General features: G+C 43.5%; 1 protein-coding gene across 4 annotated transcripts in view; it reads left to right on the forward strand.

Moving 5' to 3' along the window:
• LOC135396527 (FYVE, RhoGEF and PH domain-containing protein 6-like) overlaps positions 1 to 19961 on the forward strand; it is a 164516-nt gene that overhangs the window by 80326 nt on the left and 64229 nt on the right. For all 4 annotated transcript variants that reach the window (XM_064627553.1, XM_064627554.1, XM_064627556.1 and 1 more), the window contains 5 exons: positions 668 to 824; positions 6893 to 7090; positions 7893 to 7964; positions 13496 to 13564; positions 15844 to 16007. In XM_064627553.1, the coding sequence (XP_064483623.1) occupies positions 668 to 824; positions 6893 to 7090; positions 7893 to 7964; positions 13496 to 13564; positions 15844 to 16007 (660 nt within the window). The remainder of the gene's footprint in view (positions 1 to 667; positions 825 to 6892; positions 7091 to 7892; positions 7965 to 13495; positions 13565 to 15843; positions 16008 to 19961) is intronic.

The raw sequence follows: 19961 nt of genomic DNA on the forward strand, positions 1-19961 counted from the left end.
CTTTTTTGCTGCTTTTTGTTTTCCATAGTTTGTGAGAAACATTTATCAGAAGATGAATGGTGTCATGCTTGACTTGGAATATTTGTGGCCCAAATTCAGGACTACATGATTGTTTATGATGGTACATGTCCACAGGATGTACCACAGATTGTTATTTGACAAAAGGACTTGCAGATAATGACATGTTGTTGCTGTTGAAGGCAGTAGCATAAGAGAGAGAGGAGAGGGACAGGGATGATGGGAGCAAGCTTGATGAACTTGCCTGAATAAGATGAGTAGAAACTCTGAAATAGCATTGCTGTGCTTAAGTGAACTCACCAAGGGCCTCAAAGATGCAGTTTGTACATCAAGCATGAGAATTTTTTTTCCCCACAAGTTTTCAGCAGCTGTTAGTGAGGGTTCCTTGAAAGAGTGTGTCATCACACTAGCAGAATGGGAAGACGGCAGCATTCGGGGAATTTTAGGAATTGGAATGTTAGAAAATTTGTTCTAGAAATAGAAAGAGGTGCTCATCTGTATGAGACTTGATTTGTTTTGTGCCATGTCATGAAACTGGCTGCCCTGTACATGTCGTCTTTCATATTTTGAGGAGATATGTTACGTTGTTGTATTGCTGAATGTCGTGATGTGTTTATTATAATGTGTTAATTTCTTCCATTGAATCTAGGGAGAACAAAGCATGTATAGCAGATATCTTGGTAAAGATTGGTCCCTTTCTGAAGCTCTACTCCTCTTACATAATGGACTTTGAGCCCATGACAGTTGCGTTGGAAGAAGCAAGGAGAAAATATCCAGACTTTGCCTTTGTAGTGCGTGAATTTCAAGTGAGTACTGTTTTCAGATGCTTGTGAGTATGCTTTCCGTTACTGTAACTGTCCAGCCAGTTCTCATTTTACAGCCAACACCAGCATGCACTCAAAAAGATGTTCACTTATTTTGTGGGATATCTGGCAGGGTCTACAAGGAAACTGACATTGTTCTAAAATACCTCCGTGTGTCGTACTTCTGGTAAAAATAATTTGGTCTCGGCGAATGTCATGTGCAACTAGCGCTGTGCAACAAAACTACAACTGCTAAATGATATGGATTAATTACAATCAATCAATTAATTACAATCACAGGTACATGAGAAGCTTCTTCATTTTGCATGCCCTCTTGCTTTGTGAGAGTAATAATAATAATCCTTCACCAATTACCCCAAAACAAAGCATCAGAATCCTTGTGTGAGGCCCCCACTCACTGATTCACTGCTACCTTGAGCCAGCTGGCCATCACTTAAACTTGTCCCATAAGAATGACCACATAGGTAGAAGACAAAGCCGCTGTTCCTTTGAGCTCATGCCAACGTTTGACCAGAACATTCTCTGACCTCATGCATACAGCTCGCTGCACGTTCCATGATTCCAGCTGTCATCGTCGACCCCCCCCACACACACACATTTAGAAGAGAGTCTCCGGTCAATCATGTACAGTAAAACCTGCACGTAGCGATATATCCTGTAGAATGATCGTTTTTACTTTTACTGTCAAAATACACATTGTCTCTATGGAGAATGGGCCCACGCATAACGATAAAGTTCGCCGTTCTCTGTACTCGTACAGCGATGTCTAAGGCCCCTGGTTTTCTGCTGCGGCACCGACTTGTAAATTCTGCGATTTTGTGCGGCAAGAAATCAACGGCTGCTTGAAATTGGAAACACTTTTCTTGGATAATATGGGAACAAAAAATATTTTTATAAAATCACAGATTCGAAACACTGTTTTGGCTCAGCATTACATGCATGATATCTTGTGTTCTCCTCTGACAAAGAATGCCATCTGTCACCTGCATCATTTTATACCTGCTGAAAGATCTTTCGGCATCTACAGAGTTTATAGGAACTTTATAGGAAGATTATAGGAAGGAGCTTACAATACATGCCCTATGGAAGTTACATCTTTAGGACACCCTTTTTGTTTCTGGGCTGTAGGCGTTCTTTCAGAGTCTTTAAAGGAGCATGGAAGTGACATTTAACATGACTCGAAACCCTGCTTCATCTGTGAAGCTGTCCACAAGAAGTCGCCATGCAAAATATTTTCGCTCTGTGGCGTATTGTCACTGCGCAATAAAAGTTACAAAAGACAGTCTGAGGAAGCAGTCGCGGACGAGAGGGACGAGCCCCCCGTGACGTAGAAGCTGCTCAGGGCCTTTTTTCTTTGTTTTTTCTTCTCGGCTCACGCGCTGCTTATACATGCTTGAGCTGTGCTGGCATTATGTTCGACAGTGGTGCTCTTAACAGCGTGTCCGCTCTAGCAATCGGTGTTCCTAGTACAGTTCGAAGCAGAGTTAACTGGAACGCCGCTTCGACTGGTGGAGCGGAAAGAGAGCCACCTTAGTGGTGCTTAGGAGAAGTAAAGGGAAATAGTGTTTTGACTGCCCCACTTGTGCTGTGAGGGTGTCCGCCTTGCCATGAGCTGTTGACTCGGCATTACGCTCAACTATGATTATCATCGCGATGTTTGTTTGGGTTTGCGGCGATTATGTAAAGGAGTATGCTGGTCGATATCACACGGATGCAATGCTCTTATCTCATTGATACACACAAAGGTGGACAGCGAATCCCATAAATTTGCCATAGACTCCGTGCATCCTCATTTGTTTTATCACTGAGCGAATGCGACCACCTTCGCGTGTATCAATGAGATAATGGCATCGCATCCGTGCAATGTCAGCCAGCGTACACCTTTACACAATTGCAAACACAAACAAACATCACGATGATAACCACAGCTCATGGCAAGGCGGACACCCCAGCAGCGCAAGTGGGACAGTCGAAACACTCTTTCCCTTTATTTCTAGTAAGTGCCGCTAGGGTGGCTCTCTTCCCGCTCCGCCTGTCAAAGTGGCATTCCAGTTAACTCTGTTTCGACCTGTACAAAGGTTACCAAATATTAAAACCATAACAGTCTTATACGGAACCTAAAGAGAGGGAGGATCGTCAGGTGGAGCCTTTCCCAACAAAGCTTGAAGTTGTCGATGATCAGTCTTTATAGTGAATATAATGCACTTGAGGGACTTTTCAAATCTCTCCACACCCCATACTGCAGCCAAAGCCTCTTTTTCTATTTTAGAATAGTGTCTTTCCATGTTCGTCAACAAACGAGGGGCAAATGCAACAGCTTGCACTTCACCTGAGCATTATATTTGGAGAAGCACACTTCCACGTCCGTAGGAAGAAACATCCTATGAAACAGTGGTCAGATAACCTGGGTTATATCTTCTCATACATTACTCTGACGACAGCAATGCCCTTATCTTCTGCGTAGTGGTCTCTTGTAAAGGACCCTAGTGCCATGACGAATTTTTGTTTAGCGACTGCCTCAACGGAAATGTCAGGTATGATAGGTTCGGAATGAACCTGGCTAAGGGGTTGAGCATCCCCAGTACTCTTCTAACTGAAGACGCGTCTTGTGGTGGTTTCAGGTTTTGTATCGCTTGGACCTTGCTAGGTTCTGGTCTTATACCGTTCTTGCTCACAATAATTCCTAGAAACGATATCTCTGATACTCCAAAAACACTCTTCTGCTCGTTTACCCGATCTATTGTTGCTTTTCATCTTTTGTCGTGCTCTTCACGACTTATTCCAAAAATGAGGATGTCGTCAGTGAGGTTTACCACCCCTGGTAAACCATCAAGGATGCGAACGTCTCTCTCTGAAATATTTCTGGTGCTAATGAAATTCTGAAAGACATCATCTTGTAGCAGAATCTGCCAAAGGGAGTGATAAATGTGGTGAGCTTCTGGCTCTTTTCTGCCAATGGTATTTGATGAAAGCCGAGTCAAAAGTTTCGAGAAAATAGTTGCATCCCCAGTGCAGCCCAAGATTTCTTCGATGCTTGGTAAGATGTCACATTAGCTTAGAACGATTAACGCATATGCATACCTCCCCTGTTTTCTTCAACACAGGCACCATTTTTTTTTTCGAATATTCGACTATTCCACAACTATGAACGACACAACCCGAAAGTGGGCTTCACCTGATGCTTCCGTGCATGAGGTGAAGCCTGCTTTACGAAATTGCCCTTGCTGCAGGACCAACACAGGTGGGACGGTGTATAGTTTAAGATGACGTTATCCAAAGTTAGTTTTGTAGACATCGTCTGTGAAAGGGGCGGCGCCCCTCCCACATGCAGTTTAGCGGTGCCGACGAGGGACTTTGATTTGATGTCTGTGAGGTTGCCTTTAAAAAGTTAGGACTCTTGAATAATGACTACAGCCCACGAACAAGAAGGGTGTCTTGAAGATGTCCTTTACGTCTAAAATTTCAGTAGTGCAAAGAAACTAAGTAGTGTTCATGGCAAAGCTGAGGCAGGATGCCAATTCGTTTGTTTCACAAATGGCCTGTGGTTGTCTGAAACAATTACAGCCTCATCCGTATAACATGCTACTGCCTGACATAAAATTTTGAAATGAAGGTAACCACTCCAGTACTGCAGTAAGTGTAGGCTCACCTGAAAAGCAGGAAGCACTCTCATGTAAAATTAAAGAGTTGGGCTTAAAGGTCAGCTATGCCGATATTCCGAATAGTCCAAACGGTTCTGATATTCTGAAAGCCCACATCCAGCTCTCCCCAAAATGCGGTACAGTACCATGTAAAAAAAATAGATGATTCATTCTGAAACACACATGGGCGCAGCCATTTTTATGACGTAGATGCACCCGAACGGGCATTGTGACGTGTACGTGTCTTCGTACTTGTCAGTGGATTCCAGCTACGGCTTTTCTTGGCTTCACCTATCAGTGCTTGAAGATGGCGGACAGCCAGGTTCCGCGATAAGTAAACAGTGCAGCAGCTGCAAAGTCATCCGTGAACCAACCTCTGCGCGATGCTGTGACTGAAATTCTTCGTTTGTGTTTGTATCAACTCGCGTCTGCGGTAGCCTCTTTACAGCACTTGCCCATTGTAGAGACTGACGTTTCGACAGCTGTTTTAGCAAGAAAATGCCGACAGCATTTTATTCTTGCAGGAAAAATTCGTGCTATGTACTTGAGAAACCGCATACTGCTAAGGGACACGTTTTATGTAGTATGATTTATCAATGTGCAACACCGTCGACGATGGTATGGAACGACGAGCGACGTAAAACGAAATACAAATCACATTTTAAACTTTTTTGTGGGATTCTGTGCATTTTCCAGAAGCTTTCTTCGATCAAATCATGCGAAAGTCGCTTTCATCTTCAAATTGAATAGTGATTGTATTTGTAAATTATTCGTTTTCGAATAATTGCGGCGCACTGCAAGGGGAACCGTAGCGGCCTCGCGCAGCAAGCGCGCTCGCACTTCAGATGCACAACTCGCAGGAAAGAATAATAAATGCTTTCCCACATGTCACAAGACTCGCCGTGGAGCAGTGCGCGCGCCGAGCCAGTTCAGCGTTTCCGGTTTTTTCCTTCTAGAAAACCTGCTATCAGCCATCAGTCCGCGTGACGCCAGAAGTGGAATGGCGCATCTTTTCGTCTGCACAGTGAGCAATGTTCTGGAGCTCTACGGCTCCACCGCGGAAACGGCGAAGTGTCATCTGGGAGCGGGAAACGCTAAATGCCTTGCCACGCTCCTGTCACCTACGGGAACAACGACGACGCTTCTTAATCATCTGAAACGTCACCCTGGACTGGACTGGAAATTGGACACCGCAACTACGTTGCAGACAGTGCAAGCGTTCTTCAAACCAAAACTGAAGTCGTGAGATGCAGACGTGTGAAAGCACTCACTATGAAAATCGCACATTTTATAGCAAGGGGTCTTCACTCATTCTCACTAGTGGAGGAACGGGGTTTCTTTGAACTAATGCACTGGGCACGGAACCAGAATGTTCTGTTCCGTCAAGAACGACTTTCTCGCGGTCAGTGATTCCTGACTTATAGAAGCAGGAAACTGAGAGGGCCAAGTACCAGACTGAGGACAACTTGAAAAGTGCCCAGTGCTACATGATAACGACAGATGGCTGGACTTCACGTGCAGGTGACAGTTATGCCTCATTCACATGCCACATTATGGAAGAGGACTTTGTGGCCCACAACTGTGCTTTGGCCTGCAAACATATTTCTGATAGCCATAACATCACCAATCTACACAATTTGCTCCTACAGCTGATTGCAGAATGGGGGCTTTCGCAGGACCTGCCAGTATTTATTCCCACGGACAATGCTCGTAACTTCATTGGTGCAGTATTGCGGGGTAGGTCATGGACAAGCAGGCCATGCTTTGCTCACACTCTTCAGTTGAGCATTGAAGATGCAAGAAAGCAGACCAAGGACTTCAATGAACTCTGTGGGAAAGCACGGTCACCTGTTGGCCACTACAAACATAGTCACCAGAGCATGTTGATGAACTAGTATTCCTACGCGAAAGCCTGAAGTGATGTAGTTCCTGTTTCTTTTCGGATTCTGAATTTAATCTCGAATTAAAGTGTGTCGCAATCCTTAGCTCATGCACAGCTTGCTATCATTTCTCCTGGAGGAAATGTTTTATTTTAGTTATTCGCTAATAATTCGTATTCGATTCAAAAACTATTCGAATTGGATTTGATTTGCACATTATTCGTATGTATTCGATTTGAAATACAAAATAGCTATTCACACATGCTCAGATATCTCAAATACTTTTCATATTCTATAAATATTTTCCACTCCATAAGTTTCTGAAGCAAATAATTTCTCTTGCCATCAAAATTCACTGTTCAGCCACCTTGGTAAGCACTATTTCCAAACATCACTTGCACAAGGATAAGTATGACAAATGTGCTGAAAAGCTTCTACATTCAACATGCTCTCTGCTTGCACTAGTGAAGTTTTAGTAATGTCGAGAATATTTCAGACTCGTACAATGTTTTTGTGCATTCCTCTATAGCAAAGCCCCCGCTGCAAGCAGCTAACTCTTGAGCAGTACATGCTGAAGCCTATACAGCGAATCCCTCAGTATCGACTGCTGCTTCGGGACTATGTGGACCACTTATCAGTTGATGCTGAAGACTACCAAGATGCTTGCCAAGCACTAGAGATTGTTAGCCAAGTGGCCAATCACGCCAACGAAAGCATGAAGCTTGGGGTAGGTTTTTGTGATTCCCTCCTCCCATTATGACTTGGTAATCGTACTGTGTGCACAATTATTAGGCAAGTTCTATTTTTGAGGATTAATTCTACTATTGAGCAACTACAATGCTCTCCGTCAATCCAAAATGTTAATAAACCTTAAACCTGAATATTTAAAAATTTGAAAGTGGTATTGACTTTCTTAGGAGAATATCTAAGTGTACAAAATTATTGGGCAACTATTAGTGTGCAGAATTATTATGCAACCAAACAAAAAATGAAAATTTTCACATCTCACTTGTTTATTTCCATCTGTTCAAGTTAACCTAATAAACAAACAATTCAAAATTTACAAATCAACATTTAATCTTCAGTGTCGGCTTCTGTATTTTGTTTATGTGATCTACAGGACTTGACTCCCCTCTTCGTATACGCATCCAAATCAACATTTGTGACATTTCAAAAAAGAAAGAAAGAAAGGAAAAGAAGTAATCAGTGACCAATATGGTCTCCCCTATTCTTCCATGTGAGTTTCTGTCTCCAACTAAAAATTTGGATTGCTCAATTACTGATGTTAGCATTTCTGGAAGTTTAAAAAAAATGACGTGAGTGGATGGCTTCTTTCATTTCTATTATTTGCTCTTTGCTATTATATTTACTCTTCTTCTGTCCTGTACTTTTCTTCCAGTCCCACTCCATAAGTTTGCATGGGTAGGCCTTACATTTCGTCATTTTAACGTTTTCTAAGAGTATTTTATTTTTGTTTCTGTCATGCCAGAAAACACATTTTGAGATCATCACCTTTCTCGTTCTTGTAGGACAACTTCTCGAAACTCATATCACTGCAGAACAAGATTCACGGTCACTATGAAGTAATCAAGCCTGGCCGGGTGAGAAAAGTGATTCTGTAATAACATAAGAAATAACACAGAACCTCGTCTTGTTACAGTTGTACGAATATTGAAATTGTGGCAATACCTAACATAAACCCAGCAGCTCGCTAACATAATCATTCTTGTACTATTACATTGTCCTAATAGTGCCACACTGCCATTGAAATCTCAAATTTGTGCCTACAACACACGAATGTTGATTCACAAATACAAGCTTCTACTTGCCACGCTTCTATGCGAATGCAAAATACAGGACCACAAAAATATGTTAGAACTACAGGTGTGCGAATATTCGAAATTTCAAATACGAATTGAATATTTGTGATATGATGTATTTGATTTGTATTTCTATTAAAAAATTTGATATTCGAAGTTTTCGAATATTCATAAAAGATTAAATATTAAATTTTTTTGGAATATCATAGCAGCTTACTACAAAGCTGTTGCGGGCTGAAATTTGTGCGTTGTGGTTTCGGCATAGGACATGAATAGTAGAACAGCTGCAAAGCGATGCGTGGAGCCCTCGCGGTACACTCATCTGTGAATGTGTCGCTACGCGTTCGGTAACCGAAATCGAAACTAGTACACAGTCGCGTGCAGCCGAAATTCCAAACCTTCCAATGACCCAGACTTCCTTTTGTAGGCACAGATTCCTCCTGACCCTAATTGTGAGTGCCATTCCTTTGCCGCCAAAACAGGATGCTGGTTGCACCCTTTGTTTTTGTGACCTCGAAGTCCGCTTTTGGGTCGTAAACCTTATCTCATTCTTTTGCTGTATAGGTGGCAGCTAAAAAGCATTTCGTTGCAGCGGTAGTTAAGATACATTGGTCTCTATGTCCTTCTGCCAGGGAATGCAAATTACTTTGCTCTATCGCGAATTTCATTATACAGTAGACCGTCGTTATAACGAAGTTGTCGGTACCGGAAAAAAATTAGATATAAGCGGTATTTGGATAAAAGCGGGAGCACCATAAATCCGGTGTAATTTGACCAAAATTGCGTGGGAGCGCGTTGGAACAAGTACAGTGGGCTCCCGTTAAGCCAAATTTCGGGATATGCCGAACAAATTCCGGACATTTGTTTGTTTTTCCCATAGACGCATGTGAAAAAAATCCGCTTAACACGAACAGACACCGCGGGCACTTCGGATAACCCAAACTTTTCCGGCGCCCGCGGCGCCTGTAAATGGGCTTCAACGCACGCAGAGGATGCGAAGAAGGCACGGGATGCGGCACCTTCGGGGCTCAGCTTCCACCACCCCCGCCACGCAGGAACGCTCTGTGGTCGTTTGGTCCCTATTTGGGCCGACCACACACAGCCTTCCCCCCTTTTGCAAGTGCACCATAACATGAAACCCAAACTTTATGGTGTCTTTTGATGTGCAGGCAATCGGAATACGTTGACATCTGAATACGTTTGCTGCTTACAGTGAGTCACGTGTGATTGTGCAATTGGCGTGCAGTCGCAAGGGGAACTGCCTTTCGCGTGCTGTTAGGGCCCATTCTATCCGCGTGCAGCAGTGGGCAACCAGCGGCTTAACGCTTCAGTAGGTGGCCAAACTGGCAGGAAGTAAGTTATTGTATGCTGCCACGTTGCCAATATGCCGTTTCACAATTGCTACCCTGTTGTTGACATTTTCTATTACACTTTTGGGTCCTTCTGTTAAGATGAACTTCTGATAAGACGAACAAATTTCCGCGGTCCCCTCGTGTTCGTCTTAACGGGAGTTCACTGTAATTTCAAGAAGACAATGAGAAAAGTAGTCTTACAAACCTTTATTGCGGCGAGAAAAAGCTCATAATCTCATATTGCCGGGCGGTATTGCTGGCCAACAAGAGCGCGTCTTCCAGTTTCTTGAGTCACCGCATAAGGGTGTTGTCACTTCCACCGCATTCGACATTGTTGCGCAAAAGACGAAATATATTATGTGTTACCACTGTCGACGGAATTTCCCGTGGTCCGTTCTCCAGTCTTCGTTTTGACTTTTCACACCCAACACAATGTCAACTTCCTGATCCGTGGTGTCACCAACAATGGGCACATCCGCATCCACAAGTGCGAAAGAATCGAATACCCTGGTCCATGGGTTGTAGGGTGAACGTCCTGTTCGCTGGCAAGAACTCCAAAGTGATAGCCATCAGATGTTCAGTTTTGTCCTGACCGGTGCAATTGTCGACGACAAACAGGACATTGCGCTATGCAGCAGCAAACTCGCGATCCAGAAGTCGCAAGTAGTCTTCAGAAGTAGCTGCTGTCATCCATGCGCTCTTGTTGCTTCTATAGTTCCAGTCCTTCGGCATAGTGATGTTTCGAAAGCAGCACGGCTTTTCTACGTTGCCTACTATCAGCAAGGGGAGCTTATCTTCCCCAGTGACATTTGCCTTGGGGATGTCAGATTTGGACCATTCACCCTTTTCTACTTGGTGGATGGGGACGACTTTCTTCTCCAAAGTTAAACACCTCCGTACAGACTTCGGTGCTGCCATGCCGAAAAGCGAAGCAACAGCTTCCCTCCCAGTCGCTACGGGCGTGTCACGTGGTCAGAGAGGTGGGCACGTGGGAAACATTTTTATTTTCTTGGACAATGTGGGAACAAAAAAATATTTTATAAAATTACAGTTTTGAAGCACTGTTGGGGCTCCACATTACATACATGATATCTTGTGTTCTCCTCTGACAAAGAATGCGTGTGTCGCCTGAAATCATTTTATACCTGCTTAAAGATCGTTCGGCATAGACAGAGTTTATAGTAACTTAATAGCACGATTATAGGAAGGAGCTTACAATACATACCCTATGGAAGTTACATCTTAAGGACACACTTTTCGTTTCTGGGCTGTAGGCATTATTTTTCTTTAAAGGCGAACTCCCAAACATGAAATAAAAATCCCCCACTGCCACCGCTAAACTGCACACGGGAGGGATGCCGCCCCTTGCTCAGGCGGAGTATGCACAGTACTCTTGGGCTAATGTTATGTTAAGCTAAACTACGATCTGTTTCTGTTGGTCCTGCAGCTCAGGCAATTTCGTAAAGCAGGCTTCACCTCATGCAGGAAGCGTGAGGTGGAGCCCATTTTCGGGAAGTGTCGTTCATGTTCTGCGAATAGTCGGATATTCGGAAATCCGAATATTGGGTATTCGATTCACGAATGAAATACTTCGAGTGATCGATACTTGATTCGAGAACTCGAATATCCGCACACCCCTAAAAATAAGGGATTCCGTGAAATTCCGTGCCAAACGAAGGATTCCACAATATTTTGCGGAATCGCGGAAGACCCCGGGCCTTATGCATAACTTTGTGGAAGTGAACGGTATGTGCAGCAACTTGATGGTTCCTGACCTATGCCGCCATGACCGAATGGTTACTTTTGACATCAGTTACTGTGCGTGGCAGATCCTGATAAATGATTTTCTGCACCCTTAGCACTCTTGCACCCTCCCATATGTTTAACAAAAAATAGATTCTAGTCAACTTGTCTGGGCGCTTAATTCGACAACCCACTTGATTCGAAATATTTTGTTGAGCCCCATGCGACTTGGAATGCACGAGGTTTTACTGTACGAATCTGAACAAATACACAAGAGGATGCATATCCCAGTGATGTAACATGTGCTCCAATATCTGAAGTACTGGGACATGTTTTTATGATATTTTATTCTCACTGAAAACCTGAATGCTCACCCACTTGGAGCAGTAATTCTCCAAATGGGCACCAAATTATGAAATTTTACAAAGTGAGATATTTCAAAATATTGAAATTTGCCTTCTTGTGAATATTGCAGTTTGATTTGAAATTGAAAGAAATAATTTGAATTTGTTCCGCAGTGTGTGTGAGATATTCGTATTTGATTTAGAGATTTTGCTATTCGCACAGCTCTAGTTAAAAGATGCATGAGATTAGTTGCTTTATGTCATCAGCAGACATTACATGAGGAATGTTAAGGAGGTCCAGAGTGAAGTGCTATGAAAGCATACTGCATTTATGATTGGCAGAATAGAAGAGGACATGTGGTTATCGAAACTACCTATTCTCGATTCTGCCTTCTCAGAACAGCTTTCTCCTTTTCACCCGTATTAGAACACCATTACTCAAAACAGCCTTCTGGATTGGCCAGAGGGCAGGGACTTGTGCAGGCTTTTAATTTCGGAGGTTGGGGTCGCGGATGAAGTGGTGACACTGCATTTTCAGTATTTCTTTTTTTGCCTTTCTGGGGGGAGTGTTGTGCAAATATTTGGTAGATGGTATGCTAGGAAAGTTCCTACCCAAGGAGCAACCTGGGAAACCTGTATGTAAATCAGTTACTGCATGACAGAGCACTACACAGAAGTCGGATTCACAGAGCTCTGGACGTGTTTGATGAATGACCATGTCGAGTTTGGTGATCCTGAAAACACAAAAGTAGTGTCCATGCCTACAGGAAGGTTGTGGACGTCACTAAGAGAGAACACATTATATTCAAAAACATATTTTGGAGTATATTTTAAAAACAAAAACAAATAAAATCAAACGCATTGCGCTGCACTGCACATGGTATTTGACATACAACTGCAGAGCATCAAAGCACACCACCGTCGATATGCCACCATGGTTTCTTTAAAATTTTTTATACAGTAAATCTTCATTATAATTAGGGTCTGAGGTTTTTGGGATATATTTTCTGCCAAATTCGGGGGGTAAAAATTGGGTCGAAAACAGCAGCATCCAGTTCGGGTGAGTTCTTGTGCAAAATTTCTGGAATAATACGATACAGGCAAAAATCTGGTTTGTCAGGCTCGTTATACCTATCACAAATGTAAAAAGAAAACAGATTCCAAACTCAGTAATAACACTTTGCAACAAAATGAGGGCAGTGTTAAAAGCTCTATGGCAATTCAAACCTGCATTGAATGGAATGGTAATTCAAACCTGCACATGGATTGAACTACTACTTCACCTAATATGACAGCGCTACAAGAGAGAGATGCTTTTTACAAGAAAGAGATGCTGCAAAATGCTTTTGTTTCGTTCAGGAATTTTTTTTAGAAAAGCTAATAAGGGCAACGGGGAGAAACACGAATGGGTAGTTCCAATACACAGCCAGGAGTACATCACCAAGCCAAGTTATAAAATGGCAACTGTTTTGGCAGCCGTAATATGCAACAGAAGACATTCTTCTGCCTTATCCCAGTCAAATATCCAGTTGTGGTGGTGAAAGGGCCCACCGTTGTCAGCCTCACAAGGGTGGGCAACGTCATGACTGACGCCCTGGGGAATGCCAGTATAGTGTTGATTTGCACAGTCATACAAAATAACTGGAATAATGATTTATTTCAAGCAGTGTGCATTCTGTGCATTTGACCTTACCTAGGAGTCTCGTTTATCTGTTGGAATGTATTTTATGGAAGGATATTAAATGATGGAATCTTTGCATTGAGCTGACGAAAATTCTGCCACTGGCCCCTGAGGTGTAACAAACTTCTAATGATCTAATGTATCGAATGTCTGTTTGACATAATTGTGACATGATTTCCGTGATTCTCCTAGATCATCATCCGTGAAGGGGAACTGATGAAGGCATCACGGAAGATCATGCAGCCACGCTGGTTTGTGCTTGTATGTTTTCTTTAGCCGTCTTTATTTCTGCAATACCTGCAGTGTGAGAAAAACGACGTACAATTCTGCAATTTGACAAATGATAGCTACTTGTGTGAACGTGATGTAGGACAATCATTACGAAGTCAGATTATTTAGAATGCTTCTCTCCAATCTATACTTTTTTTTGCTCTCATTCCTAACACATTTTCAAGGAGCACTAAGGTGACCCCTCAATTCTTTTTTTTTTTTTTTTTTTCGGTGCAGAGTGTTCTCCAATGAAAAAAGTTCCTGCTAAAGAACGATGAGTGCAGGTGACCTACAGATCAAGCGCGAGGGCTCTGTTCTTGAAACACCTTTGAAAAGTTCTTCTCCTTGTGAAAAGAGCGTATCGCAGAACGAGAGGACGTCGTGACGTGTGCTACTCCCCTCACATGACCAGTGTCATACAGCGGCACAGCTCAAACATGTATAAGCGGCACGTGAGCTGTGAAAAATAAACAACAAAGAAACAAAGCACGGAGCCTTGAGTACGTCACACGAAAATCATGTCGGCCGTCTGCAACTGCTTTCTCAGACAGTTTTTTGTAAATTCGGTTGCACAGCTATAGAGCACTGCAGAGCAAAAATATTTTGCATTGTGACTCCTGGTGGACAGCTTGACAGACGAGGCAGGATTTCAAGCAACGTTAAATGTTACCTCATTGCTCTTTTAAGTCCAGCCAAAGAGTTGAGATAGTTGAGACCTTGTCAAAGCTTCTTCTAGCAATAGACCTCTACTGAAGAAACGTCTCTGACATAATCATGCTGTTGGTAAACATAGTGAAACTGAAACAGTGCAGACGGAGAACACCGCCGTTTTACTAAAGGCAAACCACCGTGGTGCGAATGAACAGCGAAAATGCTGCAAACTTCACTCAGAATCAGACGTGTGTGAGGTGAAAAAAATGTGAGCATCTGCCGGCGATCTGACCATGCGAGATATTTTCGCCAGCTTCCACGGTTCCGGAAGTGTCAAGTGCGGATGAACACGAGGCCGACCAATCAAAGCGCTCTTACGCTATGAATCTGTGCCAGCTACACTGCCTTGTCGTCTGCATGTGGTCCTCCGCTCTCGTGGGTCGTCGTCGTCTTCTTTCTATGGGGTGCTGTCGTCTGTTTGCTGTCTCGCCTACTGCACTGCTAGAACGCCAGGCATTCTCTGCCAAGAAACATGTTTTCCTCTCGCAGCATTGAATATGCCTTTCGGTACACTACTGTGCGCATCTTTTTAGACAGTTGTTGGATTTAGTAGCAAAATTTGTGACATTGAGTACATTTTTTTGAGCAATTGATTTCAGTAAGCTTTCACTTTGTACTCTGGCAGCAGTGACATCAGAACTACTCTACTCAGTACAGTACTCTGGCAGCAGTGACTTTCCGATGCTGTCCACTTGTTATTTGTCCCTTTGAGCTGGTGCCGATGAACAACTGGTGGCGGAACGCACATGGCAGTCTGCTGTGCAAACTTCGTTGCAAAAAATTTGCTCCATCTTTGTATTAATGGTACACGTAAATGAGGTCACATTTTTAGTTGCTTTGGTGTCTTCATTCGCATTCGCGGTCCACTGCGGAAAGAAAACGAGGCTCCAGCCAAGGATTACATTGTCTTGAAAGTCAGTGTTGTAATCCTGTGTGGAATATGGTTTGTTATTATGACGTAGTTTGAGTTGCTTTGTATAGACACAGCATGTGCACTCCGAGAGAAACTCGTGCCCTTCAGGCTCCTGAAGATGGAAGAGCCCGGTAGCGATCTCTAGAAAGGGCTACTGAAAAGATAGGGCTCCCGGTAGAATGGAGCAGAACAAGGCCCTACAACTAATAATATGCAAGGAATTACATAAAAATCTTACAGTATCAAAAGCTGTATTTGAATGTTTCTTTCTTGTGACTTACTGATTTTTTTTCTATGTAGTTCTAGTCTACCAAGTTGGAGGCACTGTTGTGCCATCTGACATCATTTGTTTGCAAACAGGGAGAGGTCCATTGCCGCAGATATGGTAGCTGTCCCCAAACTCAACCTTGTTTATCTTGGCCTAGCAACAGTCACTTTAAGAAGTGCCCGATAATCTCCAACTTATCATAAAAATATACATTGAGACACAGCTTTCAAAGCTGTAATACATGAAGTTTAAAAACACACTCTGATATTTTATCTTTACAAGGATACCATTAAATATGCAAAAGACTGACATTTTAGTACCACATGCACCATAAAATCATGGGGGACAATCTCAAGGTAATTTGAAAACTTATTGCAGTTCAGTGACAGCCTGCTGTACCTGACACCCATGCAACAGGGGTATTACAAAGTGAACTATGAGCTCCCGCTCTCTGGTATGAAGGTAATGGTTCCCCAGCAGCCAGACTACCAAAATGAATTCAGCATCATAACTACAAAGCGCTCCTTCATTCTCTCAGCCAGGCAAGTATGCTTTTACTGTCATTGATTTATTGAAGCTCTTTTTCTACTCCTTGTTCTTGTTAGTGAGAGTAATAACTGCATCTTGAGATCAAGTGATGGCCTTAGCTGCAATTTGCTGACATTTCCCAAAGCTGCTCAAAAAATGCTATCAAACAGTCACTCAGAGGAAGGTTCTCCCTCATCTTAATCCACTGAACAACTAACTGGGGGACATTGAAGGAAATGGTAATCACTAATCTGATCAGTCGATCATGAAACCTTTTTAACATAAAAGTAGCATGCAAGCTAGGTGGTGAATACCTGATGTGGGCAGCATATCCCCGAGTTGGTGTATAACCACTGAATATGACATTCTGACATCACTTCTTCAGCTGTTGCCTGCTGATGAGGTGTATGCCACTGATAAGGTCCCAAAATAAGGCTGAAAGAGCTGTTCAGTGTGGCAGCTTTTTTATTTTCTTATGTATTTATTATTATGTAGAATACTTCTGGCATAAAAAATGCCATAGAAGGAGGGGCAATAAACAGTAAAAAAAAGTAATAATAATAATACATAAATAAAAAACAGGCACAACTTCACTTACGTATGAGATGTTATGAAGCACTATATGATATATATATATATATATGCCGGGAGTCCCATCGAAGGCAGCGCTGACTGCCGAAACGTCGACCCCTATCCCTATATGTGTTAATAAACTCCCCTTTGTGTTTGCCTGTAAGCTCTTTGTCGTCTTCTGATTTTTCCTGTATATGTATATATATATAAAATATGAATCACTATATATCATAAATATGAAAAAAAATCATGAAAAAAAAAAGATCCTCATATGAAACACTAAATGCAAGAACCCTTCAATAAAGCGATGAAAGGGAACAATGATTCATATTCAACAGCTTGTTCTTGTGGTAACGAATTCCAACCAGTAATCAAAGTTGGAAAAAAAATTTTTTGAACGATTAGATCGAAAGCGGGACTGTTCAGTATGTTTAGTATGTTTGTTGCGAGAGCTTCTGCGACGTGCCATGTTGATATACAGTCGCCGACCGATTTTTCGGACATGCTCGATTATTCGGACGCGTTCATGGAATGGCCACGGGCCCCATAGCGTTAATGTACAACAGCGTCCAAAATTTCGGATGCCATACAGCTCTGCCGCTCGATATTTCGCACACGGTTTGCCCAGCCCGCGAGTGTCCCAAGCCGTCGCCAGCTTGGTCGCCAGCTTGGTCGCCGCTTTGGTCTGGGAGAATTGCGACGTTCGATTCCAGGGAGATTGACCCAGATATCTCTGAATAAAATGGGAGCTAAGTGTACCTTAAGTGTGGGGTTCCAATTTTCCCCCTTTTCCTCCACGTACTGAATGCACCCCTTCAATGGCGCTATGTTTTTGGGTGAGAAAATGTGCATCTTATGCGCTAGTAAATACGGTGCTCTGCAGATCACCCACATTTTTTTGTAAGCAAGTTTGTACAGGGTAAACTGATGCATGGGTCTTTCTTTTCCTGGATAACAAAGGCTTCAAAAATCTCTCTGGCTCTTTGATCTCTGTCCTCAAAGCTTTTGTCTGCGGAGAACAATTAAATTTGCAACAATGAAGCAAAAGATTGCTGCTGCAACCTGATTTTAGGGGGTGAACAGCCACAGGTGAACGATATCTTGTACACGACGCTGGTTCAACATGGAACAAAGCACGGGTGCTTTCTTCCATGCCGAACCAGTGTCGGAATGCTTCCAGGTCTGGAATGCTTCTTTGCATATGTGCTTGCTGAGGAATTATGCGTTCCTACAGACGTCTCAGTGAGGAAAATTTGCCAGGTAAAAATCGGGTTTCACCCTAACGATGCAACCTTCAATTCGGGGTGCAAATTCGTGGAAGAATCAGGTTAAACCCTAGAACTTCAGGCTCTAGTTATGCTTAGTATCCAGACATCAATTGGTTATTAATATGGTAAGCACATCGTTAACATGGTGGAAGGTAATTGTTCTGAGGACGGTAATTGAGAGATGCTTGGTTCAAATCCCGCTTTTTCTAGCTTTTGCATCTGGCTTTTTCGATGACTGCCATATTTCAATCACACATTAGTTATTTACGAGTGCATTAGGAAGGCAGAATTTGGCCGTCTTCAACAGGCAGAGATGACTTCGAAGCCACGGTGCACTGCTTTGGATTTGCGTTTCCAGCAGGTGTTTTTTAATGATACGACGACCCTTTTTATGTCTGAGCTGACTACATGCAGGATATTCAGGGAATATCGTTGAACAAGAACCTTGTTTCAGCTTCTTTATCTTCAGGTACGTTCTGTAGCACTCAGGCACAAAGTGATGCGAACACACACGTGTGGTTTCAGAGAGCGCCCATTCAGTCTTTCTTTCCTGAAGAAAAAAAATTGTGAAAGCGAATTTGTGATGAACCTTACAGGCACAAATGTGTAACAAGAACGTTGAAAGAAAACATGTATCCAGTCTCCGACAGAGATTAGTGAAGCGTTGTTTCTTTAACACTTTTACTTTTGCACTGCAGAACGACGCAGTACACAACGCTGATGTTGTCTAGTATATGCTGTAGCTGCCATTGACCCCAGAAAGCACTACAGACGCTACTGGAAGGACTTGTAAAGGCGACAAACTCGGACGCGCATGAACGCAAGCACAGAAAAGTATGGCTAGGGAGCCTCAATGGGTTGCTGCGGCTTCTCCGCTTTTCAGGGAGGAGACACCCTTTAACCGTGCCAACGCCGCCTCTCCTCCTCGCCCTCGCGCGCATTTTGACTCCCAACTTGCTACGCGCTGCCCATTGCCTGCTGTGCATTTTGCGCATTCGAGCGGCCATTTGGCACATATAGCCAAGAGCCTCCCTGTGAACAGGGGACGCACATGGAGGCTCCCTAAGGGCCAGTTCTCACTTGGCAACGCCCGACGTGGCGTCGTGGGCGGGCGGCAGAAGTAAAGGGCGGATCCCATAACACGCGACAAGCGACACGCTACAGATTCTGTCGCTGTCGCCGTTGTCGCGGGAGCAGCTTCCCGATTCATTTGTGAGGCGACAGCAGCTGGCAACAAAACTACATTGGCGAGAGAAGAATTCGTATTTTTCAATTGATTATGCGGCATATCTGTCAAAAACATAATAAAATTTCGCCTGAAACGCCGCAGGAAGATACACACCGAGAGAAATTTATACTACCGTAAGTTTGTTATAATATGTGTGTCTGTGGTAGCGCTGCAGTTCCATCCGTTTCCACACAATGTGCAATAGATTTTGGCCATACGCGATAACCATCGATTCAAACGGCTGCTTTCCCCTACAATCTCGAAATTTCATTATAACGAAGTTGACTTGACACTCACGCTACGCTGTTTTCCCTGCATTTCTATGCTTTGTCGTTCGCTCCAGCTACATACCGCCAAAATCTAGCGAGTTTTGGGCACGCGCTGGGCAACGGTGACTGGCAACAAGCGACAAATATCTACGGGGAGCAGTTGCAGGATTTTGTAGCCGCGACACCGCTTTTTTGTCGCGAGAGCCTGGGTGCCGCCGCCGAATTTGTCGCTTGTCGCGGGTTACGGGATCCGCCATTAAAGGCGCATTTCCGCCGCCCCGTCAGCGCGCACGATTTTCATGTTCCCACCACAGTGGCATTCCCGTCGTCCAAAGCAGACGAAAAATCAGGAGGCGTGGCCTTTCTGTGTCACCTAATTGGTCGCCAGCTGTCGTTCTCGGCAGCTCTCACTCAGAGCCGTATATTAAAAGGGAGTCTGGCCATTGGGAGGAGTCACAAAAAGACGCTCGACTTGTCAATCACAGTTTCGCTCCACTGATTGGTTTGCTCTTTATCAAGGGGGTCGCCATGACCCCTCACTGCCACCCAAAATGGCGACGAAAACAAACACAGTGAAGCAGGGATTTCGTGACAAAAAATTTTCACAGACTACTCTGATTTTACGCTGCA

This window comes from Ornithodoros turicata, chromosome 6, assembly GCF_037126465.1.
Source record: "Ornithodoros turicata isolate Travis chromosome 6, ASM3712646v1, whole genome shotgun sequence".
Taxonomy (NCBI): domain Eukaryota; kingdom Metazoa; phylum Arthropoda; class Arachnida; order Ixodida; family Argasidae; genus Ornithodoros; species Ornithodoros turicata.